Below are 24,219 nucleotides of genomic sequence, written 5' to 3' on the forward strand. Positions count from 1 at the left end.
TTTTTTTATAATTAGCGCGCACTAAAGGGATTAGTCTAATATGGTAAACACAGTACGAGCATTAGGAAAATAGGGAGGGGCTTGAAAGGAGATACCGATGAACATTAGTTTTGAAGTCCTGAGTTTTGAAATGCGATGGAAAAACAGAAGCGGGTAATGCGTTCCACATTCGTGTAGTGCGGCTGAAGAAAGAATCTCTGTATTTGACGGTACTTCCGAAAATGGACTCTAGGGTAAACTGATGAGCATTCCTTGAAGCGCGAGTATCACGGGTAAACTGTTTGAGGGGAGGAATGCAACTACACTGAGGGAAAAAACAAATTGAAGTTGAAACGTCGTTGTTTCAAAGTTGAACTACTTTGATTTATGTGACTTTAAGATACGAAACCATCAAAAATTAACCTATTTTCCACGTTGATTTTAAAATGTTCATCTTCAACGCAAAATCATTCCGAATAATAGTTAAATCAATGTAGTTTTTTTCCAAGACAGCCATGAAGGAACTTCAAATTTTTGAGAGGAAAATCCTGAGGATCTGCACCGGACCTTACTTCGATCGACAGCGACAAAAATACTACAGCAACGAGCGACTTTACGATGAAGCAAACATCATGACGTTGGAAAAGTATCTGCTGCAATCTGCAAAGAAACTTGTCGGAAGCATCGCCAACCACCCCAATCAGCTGATGAGAAGCATGAGAACCCAACAACGACATCCCGAACCCAGATACCTTAGTGCTTTGGATATTCTGGATGAGCACATAATCCCAACCGACAACGAGGAAGTAGTTTACTTTTACGCCGAAACGCAATCGGCCTACTACCGCGGCTAAATGCCATACCACCCAACCCACCAAAATCAATACCACAACTGGACAACCGGGACGGAACACCCCGAGGATAACCTAGTCAGCAGACTTGTAAAATTAAGCCTAATCATGTACTATATTTATATATACTTTATCTTTTATCCATTGTATAAGGTTAGGCCCCATATGTGCCAACAAATTTTATATCAATCAATGTATCTTATTAGAAATAAGTTAAGCTTAAGTCAATTGTATATAGTATGTTGAATAAAAAAAACAAAAAAAAAAAAAAATCAATGTAGTTTTCATTGATTTCACGTTGTTTTATGGTGGCTTTTCCCTCAGTGTAGCTATTTCTTCTGAGCATTGCTTATAAAAATAACGATAGAACAATGTGAGACATGATACGTTACGACGACGGTGCTCGAGAGATGTAATTGTATCGGTTATTGATCTATCACCTATCATTTTTATAGCTCTATTTTGTATTCTATCCAAGAAACTCAACGACGTTATTGGAGCACCTGCCCATATGTGGGAGTTATATTCTAGCTTTGGACGGATATATGCCTTAGAAATAACAGCTGGACCAGACGGGGAGAAAAATTTCTTGCATCTTCGGAGGAAACCTAACTTGCACCTTGAAAGTTGAAAAAATGCTAAGATAAGTGGTACGATTTTCATACAGCCGGCCCGGAAAGAGTTAAAAGTCGTTGTTGTAGATAAAGTAAATAATATGCTATGCAATAGGAGCCTGGATGTTTTTTCCCTTAAGGTAACAAGTCTTCAAGCTGTTTCTTATTTGTTGGGAATAATTAGAAAATTTTATTCGTATTTGTTTTTATTTACATATTTATCCCCACAACAATATTACGGACATTTCTGCATTCTAATAAGGGAAAAGTTTCTGATAGGTATTTTTTAAAGCGACACTTTTTCCCATTAATAAAAATAATAATTCACGACAGCAAAGTTCCCAAAAACTAAAGGTTTTAAATTATGTAATAAAAAATATATATATTTATTTTCGGAACAATAGTTTCAATAAGAAGGAATATAAGCAACAGGATTTTTAATATCCATAGAAATATACTGCAGCTGCAAGCACGAGTTCTTAGTTATCCAGATTAGTGAATTCTGGCATAAACAACACCAGTTCTCGATGGTGCATAGACCTAAAAAAAAAATTTATTTTTTAATTATCATTGTTAAGGATGAAAAAATTAGGGGTAATTTATTAAAATTATCATCGATCGTTTCACCGCACACTGGTTCATTTCTGTAACTCTGAAAATCACTATCGACTGGACGAATACAAATGAGTCAGGAAGAGAGAGGAAATAGAGTTTTGTCTCCATATTTGCGATTATTGTTTTTTGCATATTTGTTTTGCTTTAAGGCTTGGCCACACCGGAGGGTACGCGGTAGCGGTACGGGTAGCGGCAACGATATTTGTATTAAAAAAATTCCACACCCGAACGTTGATGTGTCAGTTTGGAATTTTTTCCATACAAATACCCGTACCGTTACTAGTACCTCAACCGCGTACCCTCCGGTGTGGCCAAGCCTTTAAGTTTTAAATTAAGTATGAAAAAATAATTTGCCAAAAATGAATTCGCAAATGTCACAATGGTCGAGTTAGACTCCTTTTAAAATAAAAGACGAAAGCCAAGATTTATATTTTAATTTAGTTTTTATTTCTTTTAAATAATCGCCAAGACGCTCATCGAAATCGACTACCGCCGCTTAAACCAAACAACTAACTCACCCAAAATAAAGAGAGAAGGCAAGATAGGTACAGACAGGGATGGGAAGATGGGATATGAAAGATAGAGACATAGGTAGGGGAAAAATACAGGGATGACAGCTCGGCCCTTCCTGCCTTAACTCGTCCCGAGTTAATTTGGGTTGTAGACTTCGTCTTCTTCATCAGACTCATACGCATCGACTTCTGGATACAGAGCACACCATGGCTTCAATTTATTACTGCTTGCTACAGTACTGAATTTACGCTGATTCAATCTCGTACCGTCGATATCTTCAACAACATATCTGTCGAATCGAAGGACTTTGGCTATCATGTATGGCCCTTTGTATTTATTCTCAAGTTTTCGTGATTCGCCCGTGCTTGGAATTGCACTTTCGATCAACACAAGATCACCTTCTTCGTATGGATTGGGTTTTTTATATTTAGCATTAAAACGACGCTTCCATTTCTCTCGTGCTTTTTCGATATTGTTAAAGCTTCTTCTCGTCTAACGGTGATTGTAGGTTTATCGATGTTAATATCGTCATCGTGAAGCGCTGCTAATAGTTTGTTACCACCAATATCTCGCAATGGAAAATCATAAATCAGTTCAAGGGGCGAATATTTTGTTGTTGTGTTGACTCTCGTATTGATAGTCCATTGGAGTCCACGCAGCTCCAGGTCCCAATTTTTTGCATCACTCGATGATGTTCTGAGGTACGCCAAAATACTCTGGTTTACTCGTTCGGCGAGCCCATTTGCTCGTGGAGTTCTAACGGCTACTTTTGTGTGTTTGATAGCATTCTCGTCACAAAATTTTTCGAACATAGCTGAAGTGAAGGCCGTTCCTCGGTCGGTGACTATGGTTTTCGGTGCACCAAAGTTCATCGTTAGTTGGTTCATAGCTTCAATCACGGGTTTACTCTTGGTTGACTACACTGCAACGAGAATAGAATATCTCGTTAACGCATCTACTATTACAAGGATGTGTTCATTTCTTCGACGACTTCTAATAAACGGCCTCAAATGATCCAGGTGCAATATCTCAAAGGGTGTTCTCGGGATATCCATACCATACAGTTGACATTCTTTTTGCTTCGGTTGACGACTGAAACAGCATTTGACGCATGACTTTATAAATCCCTTCACGAAGTTTCGAGCTCTAGGGAACCAGAAATGTTGAGCGATTCGTTTTATGGTTCCATCAACACCAGGGTGCCCAATGTTATTGTGACATAATTTGACGACTCGCCATCTTACACCACGAGGAATCACCAGCAGAAGCCTATTTTCGTCAATCTTCTTGAAAAGTCGATTGGATTTTATTTCATATTCGGAAAGGTATTGTGCTCTTTGACTCGAGACTATATTTCCTTTCATTATTTTCATTATTTGCAGTAACTTCGGGTCTTGCTTCTGCATTGTCCATAACCAATCATCTTGTTCGGAGGCATGAATGGTCATGATGCAAGCACCAATATCTTCAGGTTCTTTAGAAGGTTAAACTGGAGCACTGCTCAGTGCATCTACATGCTTCATAGATTCTCCAGGTCGATGTATAATATTGCAATCATATTCAAGTAGTTTCAAAAACCAGCGAGCTATGCGCGGAATGATTGGTTTGGTTGACTTAAGACTTGAAACGCATCGTCACAATCGGCTGACCACTTGAACTCGGCGTCTTTTCTCGTAAGACTCGTCAAAGACACAGCAATGTGAGCGTAATTAGCTACAAATTTACGAAAAAACCCAGTGAGTCCCAGGAACCGTCTGATTTCTGTCGGATTCGTGGGGACAGGATATTGCGCGATGGCATTCGTTTTGTTCTGCCCTGGTTTCACACCATTTTCATCGATTTCATGGCCTAAGAATTTAATTTTATTTTTCATGAAAGAGCATTTTGATAAACGTAAAGTTAAAGTCCCTTTTCGAATGAAAGTTAAAAATTCGGCAAGGTTTTCGAGTCCCTCTTCAAAAGTGTCGGATGCAGAACCGATCTCGTCGACATATATCGAGACTTTACTCTTTAATATTTCTTTAAGTCTTTGCATCATTTCTTGAAAGGTTGAGGGAGCATTTTTGAGCCCAAATGGCATTCTATTGAACTCAAAATGCCCATCTCGAGTTACAAATCCCGTGTATTTTTTGCGTTGCTCTTCGATCTCGATCTGATAATACCCAGACATCATATGTAATGTATCGAAAAAATTCTTACCTGCCATCGAAGCTAGAACTTCTTCGATTGTGGGCATTGACCATGGACGTTTCTCTGTTATCGCGTTCAATTCGCGAAAGTCGACGCACAATCGTTCTTCGCCGTTTGACTTTTTGACTAGTACTATGGGGGACGCGTAAGAGGAAGATGCAGGACGAATGATATTTAACGAGAGCAGTTCTTGAACTATACAATTCACTGTTTGTTGCTTCGGGAAGGGGATGGAATACGGTTTCTTTTCGATTGGTTTATCACTCTTAAGCTTTATGTTCATTTTTTCCGACGCGCACTTTCCTAGCTCATCAAGGTTTTCACCAAAACAATCAGCAAAAGAATTTAAACGACAGATCAATTTATGTTTTTCATCAGCCGAGAGATGATTGCCAATTTCGATTTTGTTACTGTCCAAAGTAACCCTCACTTCACATTTTCCGTTTTCGATCACGACACGACCTTTACACAAAATATCTGTTCCGATTATAGCATCATAGTTCATTAGTTTATCGTCGATAACCATAAGCTCGCCTTTGAACTCACTACCGTCGATAGTAATTGGAATTTTCAACATTTCGCGACACTCATATTCACCTCCTGCAAACCCGAATAGTTTTTCATTGCACGGAACGATAAAGTTTTCAAAATTAAGGGCCAAGTTTCTAGGAATAAGCGAAAAACCCCGAATCGATTAAAGCCACGCACTTCACATCTTTTATGTAAATTTCTTTTAATGTTTCTTGACGGGCACGATTCGCGATGGTATTTACTGGGGCTCTAAGCAAGGAGCAGTTTCTTGTTTCGTGATTGGTAGTCGAACACTTTCCACAGCGAGGTTTTCTTTGCGCTTGTGGGCAATTTCTCGACACATGACCGCGTTCCCGGCAGTTGTAGCACACAGGACCTAAATTTTCTCGCGGTTGCCCTACTACTTGTTGTTGTGACGCTGGTGCATAATATGGTGCACTGACACATTCACTCGCGATTATTCGATTAAGTGTTTTCAACAAATCGGAACACGTTGGTATTGAGTATGCCGAAAGCATTCTACGCAACCCACTGTCTTGAATTCCGTTTATAATGTAGCTGATAATTGCATTATCATCGAGACACCCGCGACGACCGATAGACAGAACTCTATAATAAAACTCAATTAATGTTTCGTCTCTCTTTAGGCGCATCTGCATCATCTCCCTATGTACATCGGCTGTGTTTAATTCACACGGAAAATCTAGGAGAAAAGCATTAATAAAATCAGACCAGTTTCGGAAAACGTTTTGTGAATCAATCCACATTTTTGCGGCACCTTTCATTTTGGTTTGCACTGCAAACAATATCGAAATTTCTGGCCATTGATATGCACTTTTTAATTGTTCAAATCGCTCGATAAATTGAACTGACGACAGATTTCCATTGCAAGGATCAAAATCCGGTATAATATACAATAGTTCACGAAAATTATTGTTTTGTAGTGCTGGCAACTCCGCACGATGAACTGTCAGTTCGTTTTGATTGTTGTTTTCTCTTTCGAATTCGATCAGATTATTTTCGCGCCTGTTCACTTCACATGCCGATTGATGGCGGCAGCAAGTTGTTGGGTTAGCAATTCCATTGACCGATGGAGCGCTGCTACGTCGTCCCTTAACCTGCCTACCTCATCTTCGCGATCCGTTCCCTCGTCAACCTCGCACGACGTTATCGAATCCGCTATTTTCTGAACCTCATTGAATTCGAACTTGTCCAGACGCGCTATTAGCTCATTTTTATTACCCGTCGTTTTTTCGTTTAGTGTTCTCAATATTTCTTTTAGTTCCTTCACTGATAAATCTCTCAGATTCATTTTGATTTTTTTTTTTAAATCCCGTAGGCTAGTTTTTAAGTTAGTTCTTAATCACACTTCTGAGTTTTGTCACAATGGTCGAGTTAGACTCCTTTTAAAATAAAAGACGAAAGCCAAGATTTATATTTTAATTTAGTTTTTATTTCTTTTAAATAATCGCCAAGACGCTCATCGAAATCGACTACCGCCGCTTAAACCAAACAACTAACTCACCCAAAATAAAGAGAGAAGGCAAGATAGGTACAGACAGGGATGGGAAGATGGGATATGAAAGATAGAGATATAGGTAGGGGAAAAATACAGGGATGACACAAGTTACTAAATCTGAAGTTAATCGTCACAGGTGCTTGATTTCTTATGTAACTGAGAGAGAATCATGTTCCAAAGAAAAAAAATTCACATCAAACGAAGCAGAATTCAAATTTTTTGTAATCCCTCTATTTTGAGAGATTTACCCGGATTTGCACACACACTTGGAACATTTGACATTTCTCAAACGTCAAGCTGAAAGTTTTCTTCGTGTTTTTTGTTTATTTAAGAACACCAACTTCAAATAAAGAGTAAATTTTAATTGAATATCGTATTTTTATTGCGGAAAAATATAGAATGAATAAAAAAAAACAATGCGCGATCAAAATATATTTTTTCCTGGCATAGTTCTTGTGAAAAAGTCAAATTACTGTGACTTTTCTTCCCGTGATTGTCTTCAGTAAATTTTTTATCTGTAAAACCACAGCATACGGCCAAAATAATTAACTTTCTACTTCATCTTCACTCAGATCTTAATAATAACTGCAATTTCCGTTTGATTCAGATTAAAATAAATTTATATTACCGAAGAAAGTAAACAAAATCAAAGGAATCTGGTTTTATTTTGCAGAAATTGTTTTGATTTTAGCTTGACGTTCGTGTAAAAATTGTTGTCAAATGACACACAAATCGCAAAAAGAATTCGGTCTATTTTCATGTTCCGATTCAAAAAATTGAAAGGAGTTCGACATTAGTATAAATTAAACGGACCAAGTAATGATTGGCTATTTTATCTTTTACACGAAATGGTAATAGTAAGTAAGTAAGTAAGTAATTCATTTCATTTCTTAACAATTGAATACAATATTTGGAATATTAAAGCTATGGCTATGCCGTCAGCCAGGTTGACAACATTTTTGAACGTTTTATATACAGGGTGATTCAGGAGTAATGTGCTGGAGCGTGAAGGTTAAGTCGAAACAATAAAAAATAGTGTGGGAAGGGGGTCTATTCCCCCCGTTTAGCCGGGAGGGGCAATTTTCTAAGAAATTGACATAATTTAGAAAAAATTATTAAAAATCAACGGTTACAGCTACAATGACGTGCTATACCTTTTTTTAAAGCCAAAACCGTCTTTTATTTTGTTTTTGAATAAAGCTAATTTATCAGTTTTTCAAAAACTTGTTTTCAAAATCAAAATTTTGAAAAAAAAATTGAAAAAAAAATTGTTTAACTAATTTTTTTCAAAATTTTATGTAATTAAGTACTATTTTAGTTTTCAAAGTACAATGCTTTTATTTGTTTTTAAACAAAAACAGAAATACATATCCGAAAATGTATTGTCGTTTTCGAGAAATTAATAAAAAACCAAAACTACTTTTTTTAAATAAGGTAATTAATAATTAATTTTTTTAATGATGCCACCGGAACATTAAATAAATTGCACGACTGGGGTCGCACGTACTTGCTCTTATGCTTAAAGTAACTATAATGTTAAAGCTTTTTATTCATAAAATTTAAAATTTGATATTTTGAAGAAATTTCATCATAATTAGTATAAAAAAATTAAATCTGTTTTTATAATTAATTAAACTCCATTTTAAATTATCTTAAAAATTGTAGGAGCCGTTTTTTTAAAAAATAATTTTTTATGTATAAAAATTTTTTAACATTTTTCAAAAAAAAAGTTGGTATGCCATTTTGAAGAAATAATTAATTTACACATAAAAACTAAATTTCAAAATTTTTCATTGATCCGTTTTCAAAAAATTGATTTTTCAAAAAAAAATTTTGAAATATTTTTTAAAAATCCAAAAATGCGTTTTTTGAAAATTTTCTAAATTCTTTATATTATCTTTACTTACACACGTTTGTATAAAAATTTTCATTTAAATCGGGTTAATGTTGTACGAGATATTCAGAAACGAAAAAAACCGTTCTATGACAGGTACCATTAATAACGGTACAAAAAATATTTTTTTTTATTTTAAAAGTTGGCTCTTATGTGTAGTACTACACACAAAAATTTAAATCAAAATCGTTAGAGCCGTTTTTGAAAAAAATTAACTTTTCTATTTCCGTTATATGGCAAGTACCGTTAGTTTTGGTCATAAAAAAAAAATTTTAATTTCCCCTCTAGGGAATCACCAAAAACTGCTAACTACCAAGTTTGAAGAAAATCACTTCACTCGTTTAGGCTGCAGCTCCAGATAGAGACAGACACACAGACAGACAGACAGACAGACAGAATTGTCGGACCCACTTTTTTGGCATTCTCCATCATCGTAATGTCATGTAAAATTGTTATCTCGAGTTCGATTTTTTTTACGAATCCTAAACTTGCCCTATAGTACCTATATCGCAAGTAAAAAATTTAACGAAATGGAATTTTTTTTTGGCATTTGGCAATTAGCTGTTCAATAGTGAAATTTCATCAGTAAAATTTATAAAATGGATTTGTGAATTAAAATTAACAAATTAAAATTAAAAATTGTTTAAATAAGCTTTCCACTTATTTCATCAATATTTTGCTCGAAATAAAAGTTTTCAAGTATTCAAAATAGCTAAACAAAATTGTTAAAAGAAACGAAAAAACACTTAATTTGCTCCTAACAATGAACTGCAAAATACAAGAAATAAGAATATACCATCAAGCTATAGACAACTTTTTTTCAAATACGGTTTTGAACACAGCATCGGTAGAAGAATACTCGTCGCAAATAATATAATCATCAATTAAAATGGCAACTGCAGAAAAAATTTACAAGCAAAGCGATTTGACTCCGAATGCTCGAAGTTTCGTAGGAAATATTTTGCTCTATTACAAGCATGGATAGAAATAGATTCCGAAGTTTTAAAGACATGGTACGCTGAGGCCAGCAACTCTTACAAATATATGTGTCATATGAAGAAAATCAACTGGGAAAACAACAATGCTATTCAACTTGCAAATATTAAAAACTCAAAAGAATTCTGGAAAGCCACAAAAGAGATAAATGATTCTAAATTTAAAATAGGCACAGGCGTTTCTGCAGCACATCTATCACTGTACTTTCAAACTCTACTTCGTTATCAAAGAAACATAACTTTTTTAACTGCCGAACCTCTTATCGTCGATGATATTCTTGATTGTGAATTCTCTTTGGTGGAAATTGAAAATGTTTTAAGAAAATCAAAAAATGGAAAGGCACCGGGAGAAGATGATATCCCATGCGAATTTTTGTAAAAATGCTACACCCGTATGTCTGTTGCACCTCAAAAAACTGTATGACAATATTTTTTCGAACTCTATTGTACCAAAATTTTTTAAACACTCTTCCCCATACACAAAAAAGGCGCTTTAGATAAAGCAGAAAACTACCGTGGCCTATCCTTTACGAATACCATTGGCAAACTCTTTTGTGGAATTCTAGTCGCTAGACTTGAAAAATGGATTGACGAAAACAACACCATGACTGAACTACAGGCAGGATTCAGAAACAACTACTCGATTATCGATCACATTTTTAGTCTAAGTGCAATCGGGAAAGGTTCCCGACGAAGGTTCAAGCGAGAAACAAAAAGGTGTACGCCCTTTTTGTAGATTTTAAATCGGCTTTCGATCTCATTAATATAAACGCACTTTTGTACAAGTGATTGCAAATCGGACTCTACCAAATTCATTCGGATCATCAAAGAAATGTATTGTAGAACTAATGCTGCTGTTTGGGATGGAACCAATATATCGGAGTGGTTTAAAACAGATAGTGGTGTGAAGCAGGGATGCCCACTTAATGCATTGTTATTTGCACTTTTTATAAACGAAGTGGTGACCGAACTACGTGGTGGAGTCTGGTGGAATCAGAATTGCAGGCACCATCGTAAATGTTCTTTTGTACGCCGATGATTTGGTAGTTTGTCTGAAACTCCGCAAAATCTACAATTGGCCGCCTGGTTTTATTCTGTGAAAAGTGGGGACTTATCATTGACACAGATAAATCGAAGGTAATGGTGTTCTCAAGAAGTAATTGGGGTAACTCAACACAGCGCTATAATTGGTTCTTGGGACTCAACCGTCTTGATGTTGTGAGAAAATATACTTATTGGGAGTAAAGCTTAATACAACACTTGATTTCAAAACTCATTTTGAAGAAAAAACTAAAACTTGCCAGAAACTTACTCTACGAGGAAAAATGTTTTGTTCAAGGAACACGTTAGTCTGTCAACAAAGTACAAAATCTTTGATTCAGTCGTTAAATCGATATTGTGTTACGCTGCAGAAGTATGTGGAACCGATGAATTGGAAGAAATAGAAAAGCTGCGACGAAGTTTCATCAAAAATTGTTCAACCTGCCAATAAAAGTTCCGAATCATGCTATTTACTTAGAAACAGGTTTACCTAAAATTTTTACTACTACTCTTAAAACACAGACTTAATTCTAAAAGTGCTCGACTTCCCTTAATCACAACTCATACGAAAAGTGCTTCAATATGAAATCCGAAATAATGATTGGTGGATGAAGAAATGCCGAAATCTTGGCGAAGTCTATGGAGAAGATACGATCATAATTTCAGGCGATAGAATAACACCAAAAGATCGGTTGTATCGAAGATAATCAGAGAACGTTGCTTGAAGCTGAAGCCCAGCAGTCGGACAGCAGATTCTTGTACTTAAAACTCAACTTGAATCTAAAAGCTGATAACTATTTTTGCGACTTGCAAGGTTATACAAAAATCTCCCTAATATTTAAAACCAGATGCGACGTCCTTGGGCTAAACGGTGTACCCTATAATGGAAGTTTTGATCGGCTCTGCACAATATGTAACCTCATATCAAGAGACGACTGCTTTCACTTTATTGGAGTGTAAGAAACAGTTGATTTTGCCCGAACTGGAAAAATCTTTATTTATTCATAAAAAAATGTCTATAAACATCTAATTTTATTGATAACTGAATTTGATTAAAACAAAATTGTTATGTTAACATCTAAAACCAAAAAAAAAAAATTAATTGTTAAAATATTTATTGCCAACTGAGCTGACGGCAATGCCACAGCTTATCCCCTTGTAACCCAACATCGCAAATTTTAAAATTAATAATGTCAATCGACTTGCCTTTAGCTAAAATAAAACACGTATTTTTTAAAAATTCCATATCTTCATTATTTACTTAGTTATTTCGAAATTTAATTAGTAAAAAAATAAGTTTAAATAATTTATTTTTGTAGATAAATGCAAAAATTGAAGCAAATATCTATCTAATATTTATTTTTAGGCGCATTCCTAAAATCCAAAAATAAAACCACGTCAGTTTATGCAGGAAAAATATTTTTTCTCAATTTCGTAGTTTTTACACAAATTTGATTGTTTTAAAAAAAACTTTCAAATTTAACTGCCAATTAAAAACTATTGGTGCCATTTATTGAAAATATGGTGTACTATTTCGATAAGCCAATATCTAAAAACTATGTTATAAACTTCAAAAGAAGAAAAATATAGTTTCTGCAACTTTTGTGGGATCTTTGTTGGTTTGTAACAGATATGTCACATGGAGCTACAAGGGGTTATAATTCATTTATATAAAAATCATGTGATTACTTTATAAAATAAATAAATGAATTACTTACTTACTAAACTGATGGGTTTTACTGATAGCTTAAACTGAGCCCTAATTTGCATTTTTTTTAACTATTGTTATCTGTTGAAAGCTTGAGTTAAAAATCTGTTAATTTATACATATTCCAAAAGAGAACTGATTTTCTACTTAATTTACTCCAACTGTAACCATTTCAATAATAATTATTTGTTTGGTCCCAATTTACTACTTCTTAAACACTCAAAACTTTTATGAAGTGTTTTAGACGACAGACGACACGTAAGTGATTGAGTTACTTAGGGCTTACCAATGGCGACCATGTTCACGATTATCGTTTGAAAACTAAAAAATAATTTACCTGTATAAAATTTGTTCGACCAGCATGTCCATCGGGATCCGATAAGTGTTCACAATTTTTGTCAATTCTATTTTGTCCACCAAATAATTCATCGTCTGTGCTAAGTATAGCTTTATATGCACCTGCCCAATTTGTACCAACCCGGTAATCCGTAAAACTTCTTGTTGGGTGAAAATTAAAAACGAATACTAGTCCACCTCTTTCGAACGCAATAATCTTATCACCCTCATGTTTCCAACTTACGTAGCCAGGATCTGCTTGCAACCAACCGTATTTATCTTCTGTTAAGTTCATGGCACGATCAAATTCATTTAAATATTTGTATTTTAATAACTTATCATCGACTAAATTCCACTGTCGACGTGCATAGTGATATGAATCGTTATTACCAACTCGTGGAAAATCCAACCATTCTGGATGACCAAACTCATTGCCCATGAAATTTAAATAAGCTTCACCACCTAAGGAGTGCGTGATTAAACGTATCATTTTATGAAGTGCGATTCCCCGGTCAATTATTATTGACGGTTCACTCATGACAGACATATGAGTGTACATTTCTTTGTCCATAAGCCAAAATGCAATTGTCTTATCACCTACAAGGGCTTGATCATGAGACTCTGCATATGCCACGGTACTCTCCTTCCAACGACGATTACTTAAGGTGTGGACGATATTTCCCATCTCCCATTCGTCATCAGTTTTGTTCTTTAGATATTCGATCCATTTATCCGGAATTGCCATTCCAAGACGGTAATCGAATCCAACCCCACCTTCGGAAACAGGACGACATAGAGCAGGCATACCAGAAACGTCCTAGAAAATGAAAAATTAAAAAAAAAATTATTAAAAAACTTAGTAACTAAAAATTAAATATCAGACATCACCCGTATTGCGACTTAAAACTATCAATCGAAAGTTGATAAGTATGAAAATTTGGGATTTAAACAACTTATTTATATTGAGAGGGTTATTGAATCGACAACATCCACGCGGAGCAAAAAACCAAAATAAAATGCAATGCAATAAAACTCGCCGAATTTGCAACCGGTGATTTTTTAAAGGAAAAAAATGAATGAATTGGGCCCTATGGCCTAAATTCATATTTTTATGACCTTCGTAGAGGGAAGCATTATTTAAAGGTGTCTAAATGACTGTGAAGGCAGTGCCACTTTTGTTCCGGCATTTCTACTCAGTTTTTTTTTTTTTTTGGAGGCAAGTTTCTTTTTGTGGTTTGTAAAGTGGTAATTTTTGCAAAGTTTTGTTCTTCTCAAATGTTTACCACTTCTGACAACCCGTTTTGCCGTCGTTAAACTGCATTTTATACCGGTTTTTAGCTTAATTTTTAGCGCGAAGTCATGCTGTTCTGATCATTGCTCATCTATTGGCATATGTTATGACTGAGTAACTTCGACTATAAATGTTGTTTCTATAACCGTGGATATTGCGCAAATAACTGCTTACTTAATTTTAACTTCTGTTTATTTTTGTCCCAATGCATCGTTGGTTTCGACCTAATTCAAAGACTTCTTGTATTTTCCTCATTTTTTCCGCGCTTAAAGATTTTTCCCGACCCGTTTTCGTCCTTACAGGTAAAAGACAATCAGATTTATTGACAGACACAATTTTGAGTCTAACTGACCCATGCAACTCATCATTTATTAACATTTTTGCTTTTGAACCTATTCAGATGAGCCAAAAAATACGCTTGTTTTTATGAATAAATTTGGTCTAGCTACCGTGTGAGAAGAACGGTAGGCCCCAAGACAATTTTTTTTCTCCTAAACTAAGCGCATAAATATGTTCTCTTTCTACATATATAAAAAAGATGTGCCATTGCATTAAATACCAAGACAGGCTAAAAGTAAGATGAACTAAAATGTGAACCTATTCAGATGAGCGGCAGTGTATTTATTTCGTATTTTTTAATTTTTTGTTCAATGATTATTTTTGGTGTTAAAAATTAGTGGCAACTAGTTTTGGGTGGAATTATAAAGCAAAAGTTTTGAAGTGGTGAATGGGTATTAAAACTACGAGTTTGCCTTTTCCTCCTTCGTGGGCGAAACTGGTAGCTTTTGAGTAAATAAAATCCGCTACAGACTGCAACTATAAAGACCTCTATATAGGAAATTAGCGTGAACGCGGGCGTTTGCAAGGCCGATAAAAGCAAGGCCATAATTGTGTCAAGGAAAGGGGCTAAAGGTTGACCATCAGGGTTAATGTCATATGCCTAGATTGAAAATTTAAATAATTATAATTTTTTTGTTCCGCATTTTGATTGTTTTTTTTTATTCATTTTTCGTTGCTCTAACGTAAACTTTTTGTTCTGTTATTTATTATTTTTTTTGTGTAATTTTCGATAAAAAATTTCATATTTCAAATTCAATGCAACCAAAATTGATATTGATGATTTTCCTATTTATAAAATTTTTTACTTAAAAATAAATGTTTGTGAATCGCGCCAACGTGAATCTTTTATTCAAACTTAATAAAGTTTGAGATGGCCTGTTAAGGATTTTTCAGGGTGTGGAAAGGGGCGGAAAATGAACTTCGAATAGGATGAAGTGAAGGCGATAAGAAGATGCCTATTGAGGGGAGTCCCAATGGTAATAATATGGGCTCCAGGCTGGGAGGGGGCAATGCTGCGAAACATCTGCAGCTCGACGGTAGACACGTCATGGTTGGAATGGTAAGAGAAGTAAAATAAGTGTATTATTTTGTTTTTCCTTTTTCAAGTAAATGGCACGATTTATGTTTTTTTGTTGTGGTTTTTTCTCGTATCCCAGGACAAGATCCCCCCCATATCCGGCGAGCTAAGCGGTGCGTCGCCAGCGTGCCAGTCCTGTGCTTCGAATCTCCTATTTCCCTTTTTTTTCTATTCTACCCCACACTACTACCCAATGTTAAATTTTGTTATGGTCGCACCGGCCATTATACATATCCTATTCCCAGCTCACTTCCTATCCTTAATCCTTAAATCCTTTGAAGCCTAAACCTGCAACACACTCTGCGAGGTAGTCGACAGATCTCTTCTCACTTAAAATTTAGTGGCGAACAAAGAACTAGTTTTGCCGTTATTAAAATTCCATGCGAACAAGAATGTTTCGTGTGGAAAATTTCCACGTGAATCAAATGTAAAAATATTATCAGCATATTATTTATATTATTTGTTTGATCGTAATTGTAAATGCAGTCAATCTCATTCTAATACGTAACGTGTGTTTTTACGTATAATTAATACAAAAATGCATACATTTTTGTTTTGGTCCGTTTTTGTTATATTTTCTAAAAAGAAATGAATGTTTAGTATTTGTTATTTTTTATGAAATTCTAAAAATATAAAAATCTACTGCGATAAAAATGAATCTACTGCGTTTTTTGTTCAAATCTAATTCGACATTTTTTCAAAAAGCCCCATCCCTGTTTGCAACCTTTTTTTTTTTGCTATTTCCTTGATGCTGATTTGTTTTTTCTACCTCAAATAGACTTTAATTTTATGACTTTGGTTCTCTAGAAAGGGAAAGAGAATGCAAATAAAGACACCGAGAGAGAACTGAGTTGAGATGACGTTGAACGTGAGAGATGTATGGCGAAGAAAGGTCACTAATACACACAAACTCATTTACATGAAGTCTGAGTTCGTCATTCGGGGACACCCACTCTTAAGAATGACAAACGAATAATTAAATGGACTCCCGATTGCGAAATAGCTTTCTTCGAGTATAAAGAAGCACTTACATTAAGAACGCTCAACAAAAATACAACTATAAAATTTAAAAAAAAAATTAATATAATTAATTTTTAGTTGAAAAAATGAATAATTCGAATCGACAGTTAAATAAAAGGATTTTTGAAACCAAAAAACAACATAGAATACAAAAAAATCGAAAAGTTTGCCAAATTTCTTGAAAAACCTAATAATTTCGTCAAAAAATTGAAAAAAAATGAAGAAAAAATTACATTTTATATTTTTAAGTTGAATAACTTCGAAACGCCGTGGTTTAAAAAATTAATAACAACTTTTTTGTAGAGCGTTCAATTTTATACAATAAAATGATTAAGTCCATTAAAAAGTTATAAAATTCCAAATTCCGGTCCTCTCCCTCTTTCAAATAAATATTCGTATTTACTTGCAATCATTGATCGAGCAACTCGTTAGCTAGAGGCCATACCCATGTCTGATATTACATCAAAAACGGTTGCTAAGGCTTTTATAACAGGCTGTGTGTCTCGGTACTGAGTTCCATCTCAAGTAACAACAGATCGTGGGTGACAATTTATTTCATTAAATCAACACCATCTTGTGCTTTTGTCACTTGAAAACCACCGCTTATCCTCCCCAACCCAATGGGATGATTGAAAGATGGGATCGTTCGTTAAAAGAAGCTTTCAAAACTAAAATGCCTGGGAGTTGGTCAGATGAGTTACCACTCATAATACTTAAGTCTTCGAGTTGCATACGAAGAAAAAGTGTACGCAACACCAGCCGAAATGCTTTATGATAAGACTCTGAGAATCCCTGGTCAATTTTTTGTTTCTCCACAGGAAAACGTCACCGATAATGACTTTGTGAGAAAGCTTTCACAGCCACTTGAAAAGTACTGCCTCGTCAACCCAGTGCACCATACTTCACCAAACAGTTTTTTACTCAACCGTCATCGGAAACCTGCTCGCATATCTTTTTTCGTGTGGATGCCGTACGGAAGCCACTCCAGCCTCCATCCAACGAGCCTTTCGTTGTAGTAAAAAAAAAATACAAGAGGTATTTTAAGATCATCATCAATGGATCTATTCAAAACATTTCAATTGATCGTCTCAAAGCAGCTTTCATCACACCCGATCGAGAAACTTCAACAAACAGCAAAGCAACATCAGAAGATCACGTAAGACTTCCATTGCGAGATTTAAGAAGAAATCCAACTACGACAGCGGACAGTTATCACCATCAACGAACATTATAAGATTCGACATTATAAATTAAATAAATTATTTTATAAGTTTTTATATTTTAACCTTGAATTAAATATAGAATTAATATTGTTTTTAAACACTTCTTTTATATCAAATTAATTAAAAATGTACTAAATTTTCATTTGCACCACTAAAAGTAAGTTCCATTACAAAAATTTAAATATGCTCCTTTTGTTTTTTTTAAGAATCTAATTTGTAATTGAAGACATCAGAAGAAGAAGGGGTTAAGTGCCAAATTTGAAGTTTTGAGTAATCGTCGTTTTTAGTTATTGGTTTACAACTTTTTATGGAAATGCGAGAGATTTAGTAAAATAAAATAAAAACCCCTGAGGAAGCTGGAAAGAAACCGGCGAAACATAGGGTAACAAAAAGATGAATTAGTGTTTCATTGATTACATCCAAAAATAAAGATCATCACAGCCCAAATAAAAGATAAAACTTTAAGGTTCAATTATATGATCAAAAATTCACACATAGAATTATGTAATGGAGATACACGAATTAAGGGACAAAAAAGATCATGGTACGGCTGCGATTCGGGGGTGTTTCGGTTAACAACTAATTTTTGATAGTGGTGCGACGAGGATTCAGCTTTGCTCTCACGAAGGCCATACAACCGCTAGCAAAAGGGTTCATAAAAAAGTTTTATTTACGCTTTACCACGTGTTTATTTCATCTTGTCTCTGGTCGTTTGAATGGAGTTTAATTGTTTTGTAATTATCAAAGCTTGGCAGTTTCATCGTGCAGTGCTTTTTGAAGTTAAAAGTTTAAACGCGAGTTTTTTTAGTCTTGTTTTTTTTTTTTAAGATCGACGAGTTAAGGAATCTCTTTACTATAAAAATAAGGATAACACCCAGTATTATATTCATATAGTCAATCTTTCGGGAGAAGGTTGAAGAATGACCAAAGGTATATTAAAAACTGCGAATAACTTGAAAAACTTGTCAAAATATGCCCTGTGGTCCTATGTTCTTTCGAGTTATAGCAATCTAAATTGCCATCATACTCGGTGTACGTGCGGTATCTAGGGGGAAAAAGGCGTGAGATATTTTAATTTCATTAATTCGCTCATTTGTTGGTCGCTCTTATATGTACAACGCTTTAGAAGTCATCGTCCAGTATTGTTGTTCAGAAAATGGGCCACTCATTGCTTGAAATTGCCGCTCACTGGATTGAGATATGTTTACGTTTTTGTCGCATTAATGAATAAAAAATTCACTCAAAACTACAAAATAAGTCTAAAAGTAATACTTTTCGTGGAAGTAAAAACGAAATGAAGTACAGAAATATAAAAACAACAACTAAAGTTGTCCTGAGTCAAATATTTCGAGAAATTACCTCAGCAATTGTAATTGCTTCTTCATTTTGTTCATGAACCATATGGTTTGCTAGAGCCAAGTATATCAACGCTTCTGTATCTACTCCCAATCCGAAATATTCACTATAATCACCACTGAAACCTGCACCAATACCTCTGGAGTGGTAAAGCATCGAAGTGACACCATCAAATCTGAAAGAAATAAGGTTTTATATATGTATATGTTTAAAATCTTCAAACATTTTCGAAGTAATACCTGTATCCATCGAAATTGTACTCATCATGCCACCACCTTAGATTTGACAGTAAAAATCTTAAAACTTCATATTCATTATAATTGAATAGGCGACTATCCCAAAGTGCATGCTCCCCTCTCGCTCCATCATGAAAGAAGCAACTGTTTGTACCATCGAATTGATTCATTCCATCTTCAACATTTTTACTTGCGTGCGAATGGACAACATCCAGCAAAACATATAATCCGTTAGCATGTGCAACGTCAATCATTTTTTTCAACTCATTTGGAGTACCGTAGCGACTAGAAGCAGCATACATACTTGTTACTTGGTAACCAAAGCTTGCATAGTATGCGTGCTCCATAATAGCCATCAGTTGAATTGCATTATATCCTTGATTCTTTATTCTTGGAATAATATTCTCAGCAAAGTTTTGATAGGTACCCACTTTAGGTTCTTGGGATGCTATACCAACATGGCATTCATAGATACGAAGTGATTTAGGGCGTTGAGGACGAGGGTGGACAAATTTATGAATCTAAAACATCACGATTATAAGTTAAATTCTTTTATGTTTTATCATATAAATACTTCATTTTGAGGTGGATTCCAAACGTACTGTTTGTAGTTGACCCCCTGATTTGCTTCTTTGGGTGGCTGCCTGACGTACACTGCCCATGGTGAAAGTCGGTCAAGAAGTTTTCCAGCTTGACTGCGAATAATTACTTTGATTTCTGATAGATGTTTTATAGGTGCCGATCCATCTGGGTTAGCTGGAATGTGCAATTCCCATTTTCCAAAATCCAATTTTCTATAAGGGGTTGCTTCCCATTGCCAGTTGTCTATTAAATTATGCACAGTTTTCTTTTAAATTCAATCTTATAAAAATAATTATTTATGAGTTACTGAAATCTCCGGTCAAATACACGTCTTTGGCACCAGGCGCCCATTCTCTGGCTATCACAGAATTATCAGGTTGAAAGTGTAAGCCGTAATATTGATAGGCTTGCGAAAACGTATTCATTCCACCTTCGAGGTTATCGATTTTACTAAGCCATTCTTTTAAGATACCATGTCTGCATAAATAGATAATTTTGAACTTGAATTAAATCAAATAAAATATGTACCTTCATAATTTTATTAATAGTTTGCCTTTAAACAGTTAAAATGTTTGTATTTTATTCTACAGATTTCCTAAAATATATATATGGTCATATATATGTACATTAAGGTGGTTCTTACGAGTATTTCTTCCGAAATTAAACGGTGGATGGACATCGATCTATCTATCTATTATATATAATTCTCCTGTGCGTTTGTTTGTGACCCTTCTCCTTCTACACGACTTGATAGGTTTTTCTGAAATTTGGTCAGTGAAATAAGGTCATCCGAGACAGGTTTTGTTTTATAATTGAACCTGGTAGGTGGCGCTGTTGTCAAGTTATATGCAAAATCCGTGTTGAACTACGTTCTAACTACGTTTTAACTACGCTCAACTACGTAAAAAAAGTAGCGAAAACGAAACTGCAAAGTGTAATCGTCTTAAGGACATTGTGTTTGCACCTTGCATTTTTCAATCCCATTCAACCAGTTTCAAGTTCCATTCATTCAAATTACTTCATTCAATCATTCAACCACCACCAACTTCACTCAAAGCTGTCATTCATTTATTCATTCTTTTTCTATCATTCAAACAATTCGCTCACCAGTCTCCATTTGCTTTTGTTAAAATTATCTTAAACTAACTTAAAACTAAAAAGAAAACCTAAATTCACAATTATAAACAATAACTACTTAAAAATTAATAAAACGTGAAATTTATATATCGAAAATCAACAAGTGTGTAGCAGCATTTCATTTTTTTTCGCACGGAGGATTAAAATCCAGAATATTCTAGTCGGCAAGTGTCGCCGTTCAACATTTGGTCCAGTCGAACCGGATTCCACGTGCGGAAAGAAATCCACACATTACTCAGCCATCCGAGAAAATTTTTGATTTTTTTGGAATCAATCGAGCGTTTTTTATATTGGACGCACCATATCGCTACGATTTGCAAACTTTTTGGCGAAAAATCGTCAAAAAATCGTGGTCAGCATCGTGGTCGTCTTCATCATCATCGTTGTTGTGCATTGTGGCACATATTTGGAGTCCTGGTGCTCTTTCATCATCGTCGTTGTGCATTGTGGCACATTATTTGAATTTTGGTGCCTTTCTAATCATCGTTTTGAGTTGTGGCACATCCTTTTTTATCATCGTGGGGCGTGGTGGCGCATCATTTTCAATAGTTGTGCATTGTGGCACTTCATATACATAGTTGTGGAGCGTGGTGGCTCATTATTTCATCATTTGTGCGTTGTGGCACATTATTTAATCGTCGTTTACGAAGTGGTACATCAAAACCACTACTTTTCATCGTAGTTGTGCATTGTGGCACACTTTTTGATCAACGGAGTTAACTGTGATTCAGTACCGTTACAGTCACCGTTGTTTTTGATCGTGATTGTGCATTGTGGCACATTTTTTGGAACAACGAAGTGAACTGTAACTCATCACCGTTACAATCTCCGTTATTTTTCGCCGTGTTTGTGCATTGTGGCACATTTTTTGATCACTGGAGTGAACTGTGACTCATCTAAACCGTTACAGTTACCGATATCATCACGCCATCATCATCACCACCCCACTCATCGTGTTTAAAGTCACCACTCATCGTTTTCGAAATCATCAATCATTATCTTTAAAGTCATTATCATCATTTGCGAAGTCGTCATCATTATCATCATTTACAAAGTCATCATCATCATCTTCAAGATCATCAGTATCCTGTATAACATCAAGCATCATAAAATTTTAATGTACAAGGTACTTTATACACATATATACTTTAGTGCTTTTGTAGAAAACTATATTTTTTGCATTATACATTTTTATATTTAATTTTTCACATATATTTTGATTCGTTTTCATTTTTTTATACGTATTTGGTATCAATATCGTGCAATTCACTTATTGCAAATCGTATCTATCGATTTTTTAAAATCATTTTGTTTTTGGTGAGAATCTTTTTAAACGCGGGTTAAAATTACATAGTTATTAACGTCATAATGAGTTTGCTGGACGATTTAATTTTTGCATCCGATCAATTGGTTGAATTTTATGCGGCCTTTAAGGCAAAACCAGCCACAGCTCATTCGGTTTCGTTGCTCGAAGCATTTCAAAGCGAATTAAAAAGTTTATGGCAAGACGTTAAGTTTGCCTATGCGCGATGTATACGAGGCGACGAAGATCTTAAAGATTCACTAAGCGAAGTTAAAGCAAAATATCAAAGTTCCTCTTCAACGTTCTTTCAATGTTCAAGTGACATTGCGGATTTAGTAAAAGCACTTAATTCAAATCCTAAGGTTTCTATTGATCCAGTTGTACAAAGTACTCATCCAAACAGTGAACTTTCCCACAACATAAAAGTCCCTGCTTGCGATACGCAAGATTTTCATGGCAATTATTTAGAATGGCCTTCTTTTAGGGATATGTTCACTGCTGTTTATATAAACCATTCCAAGCTTAGCGATGTACAAAAACTTTTTCATCTGCGGTCTAAAACAAAAGACGCAGCTTTTAACATCGTTAATAAATTCGGTTTAACCGACAATAATTTTCACTTGGCGTGGAATGCTCTAAAGGAGCATTATGAGAACAAACGAATTTTAGTTAACAATCAAATACAGATTCTTTTAAATCTAAAACCCATTTCTTTCGAATCCGCAAAGGATATTAAAAATTTGCAAAGTAGTATCAACGATGCTTTGATCGCACTACAGTCGTACGATATCCAAACCGATGCGTGGAATGCAATTATTACTTTTCTTTGTGCATCTCGTCTCCCAGATACGACACTTAGTCTATGGGAAACATCTTTAAGCAAACCAACCGAAATTCCTTCATGGGAAACTATGAATACGTTTTTAACAAATCGGTATCGCATTCTTGAAAGTGTTTCTGAGATGAAACTTAACTCTCATAACAAAACACAAAGTACCAAACCTGTAACGCCACAAGTTACGAAATCAAAACCACTAAGAAACTTTCATATGAAAGTCGTTCCTGCATGTCAAGTATGCAGTGAACAACATCCACTTCGCACTTGTCCAATTTTTTTGAAAATGTCTGTAGATGACAGGCATCAAACAGTGCGCAAACATAAATTTTGTTTTAACTGTCTTGCGATAAATCATAATCTTAATCAATGCAAAAGCACTAGCACCTGCCAACGATGTAAAGGCAGGCATCATACGTTACTTCATTTTGAAAAAAAGGTTCCATCCTATAATGGTAACTCACAAAAAAGTTCGACTTCTTCATCTTCACTTCACGGTTCTTCTTCACTTCACAATTCTTCTTCACTTTACGGTTCTTCTTCACTTCATGGTTCATCTTCACTTCCTAATTCATCTTCACTTCCTAGTTCAGCTTTATATTCTGATTCACCTTCATCTTCGGGCATTCCGCCACCACAAAGTAACAATTCAACTATACAGTCCACTCAGATCACCAATCATAACGTCATGTTTACTAAGTCTTATCGCCAAGTTTTATTGGCAACAGCTTTAGTGAAGATAAAACATCAAGGTTCAGAATTTGATCTTAGAGCCCTTATTGACCAAGGCTCTGAAGTTTCATTCCTGTCAGAAAAATTCCAAAAGCTCATAGGTCTTCCCACTGAAAGTACTCAAGCCAATATATGTGGTATGGGTTCAACTGTTACTGCTTCCGCTTCAAAACTTTGCAATTTTACTCTTAAGTCTAACTTAAATAATTTTGAAATAGAGACTCGAGCATTAGTTTTGAAAAAACTCACTAGTAATCTTCCAGCAGTATCAATGGATCTTGATCAAACACACTGTAATTTT

At 35.1% G+C, this 24,219-nt stretch overlaps 1 protein-coding gene across 1 annotated transcript in view; it reads right to left on the reverse strand.

Annotated features, from left to right (window-relative positions):
• Positions 1-1,806: 1,806 nt before the first annotated feature.
• The window catches only part of LOC129918334 (1,4-alpha-glucan-branching enzyme), a 51,597-nt gene continuing 29,184 nt past the window's right edge, over positions 1,807-24,219 (reverse strand). The window contains exons 2-7 of the mRNA XM_055998813.1: positions 20,219-20,388; positions 19,904-20,154; positions 19,333-19,850; positions 19,097-19,268; positions 12,788-13,603; positions 1,807-1,984 (exon numbers count right to left, since the gene is read on the reverse strand). Coding sequence (XP_055854788.1) covers positions 1,937-1,984; positions 12,788-13,603; positions 19,097-19,268; positions 19,333-19,850; positions 19,904-20,154; positions 20,219-20,388 — 1,975 coding nt within the window. The 3' untranslated portion in view covers positions 1,807-1,936. The remainder of the gene's footprint in view (positions 1,985-12,787; positions 13,604-19,096; positions 19,269-19,332; positions 19,851-19,903; positions 20,155-20,218; positions 20,389-24,219) is intronic.

Source organism: Episyrphus balteatus, chromosome 1, assembly GCF_945859705.1.
Source record: "Episyrphus balteatus chromosome 1, idEpiBalt1.1, whole genome shotgun sequence".
In the NCBI taxonomy this organism is placed as follows: Eukaryota; Metazoa; Arthropoda; class Insecta; order Diptera; family Syrphidae; genus Episyrphus; species Episyrphus balteatus.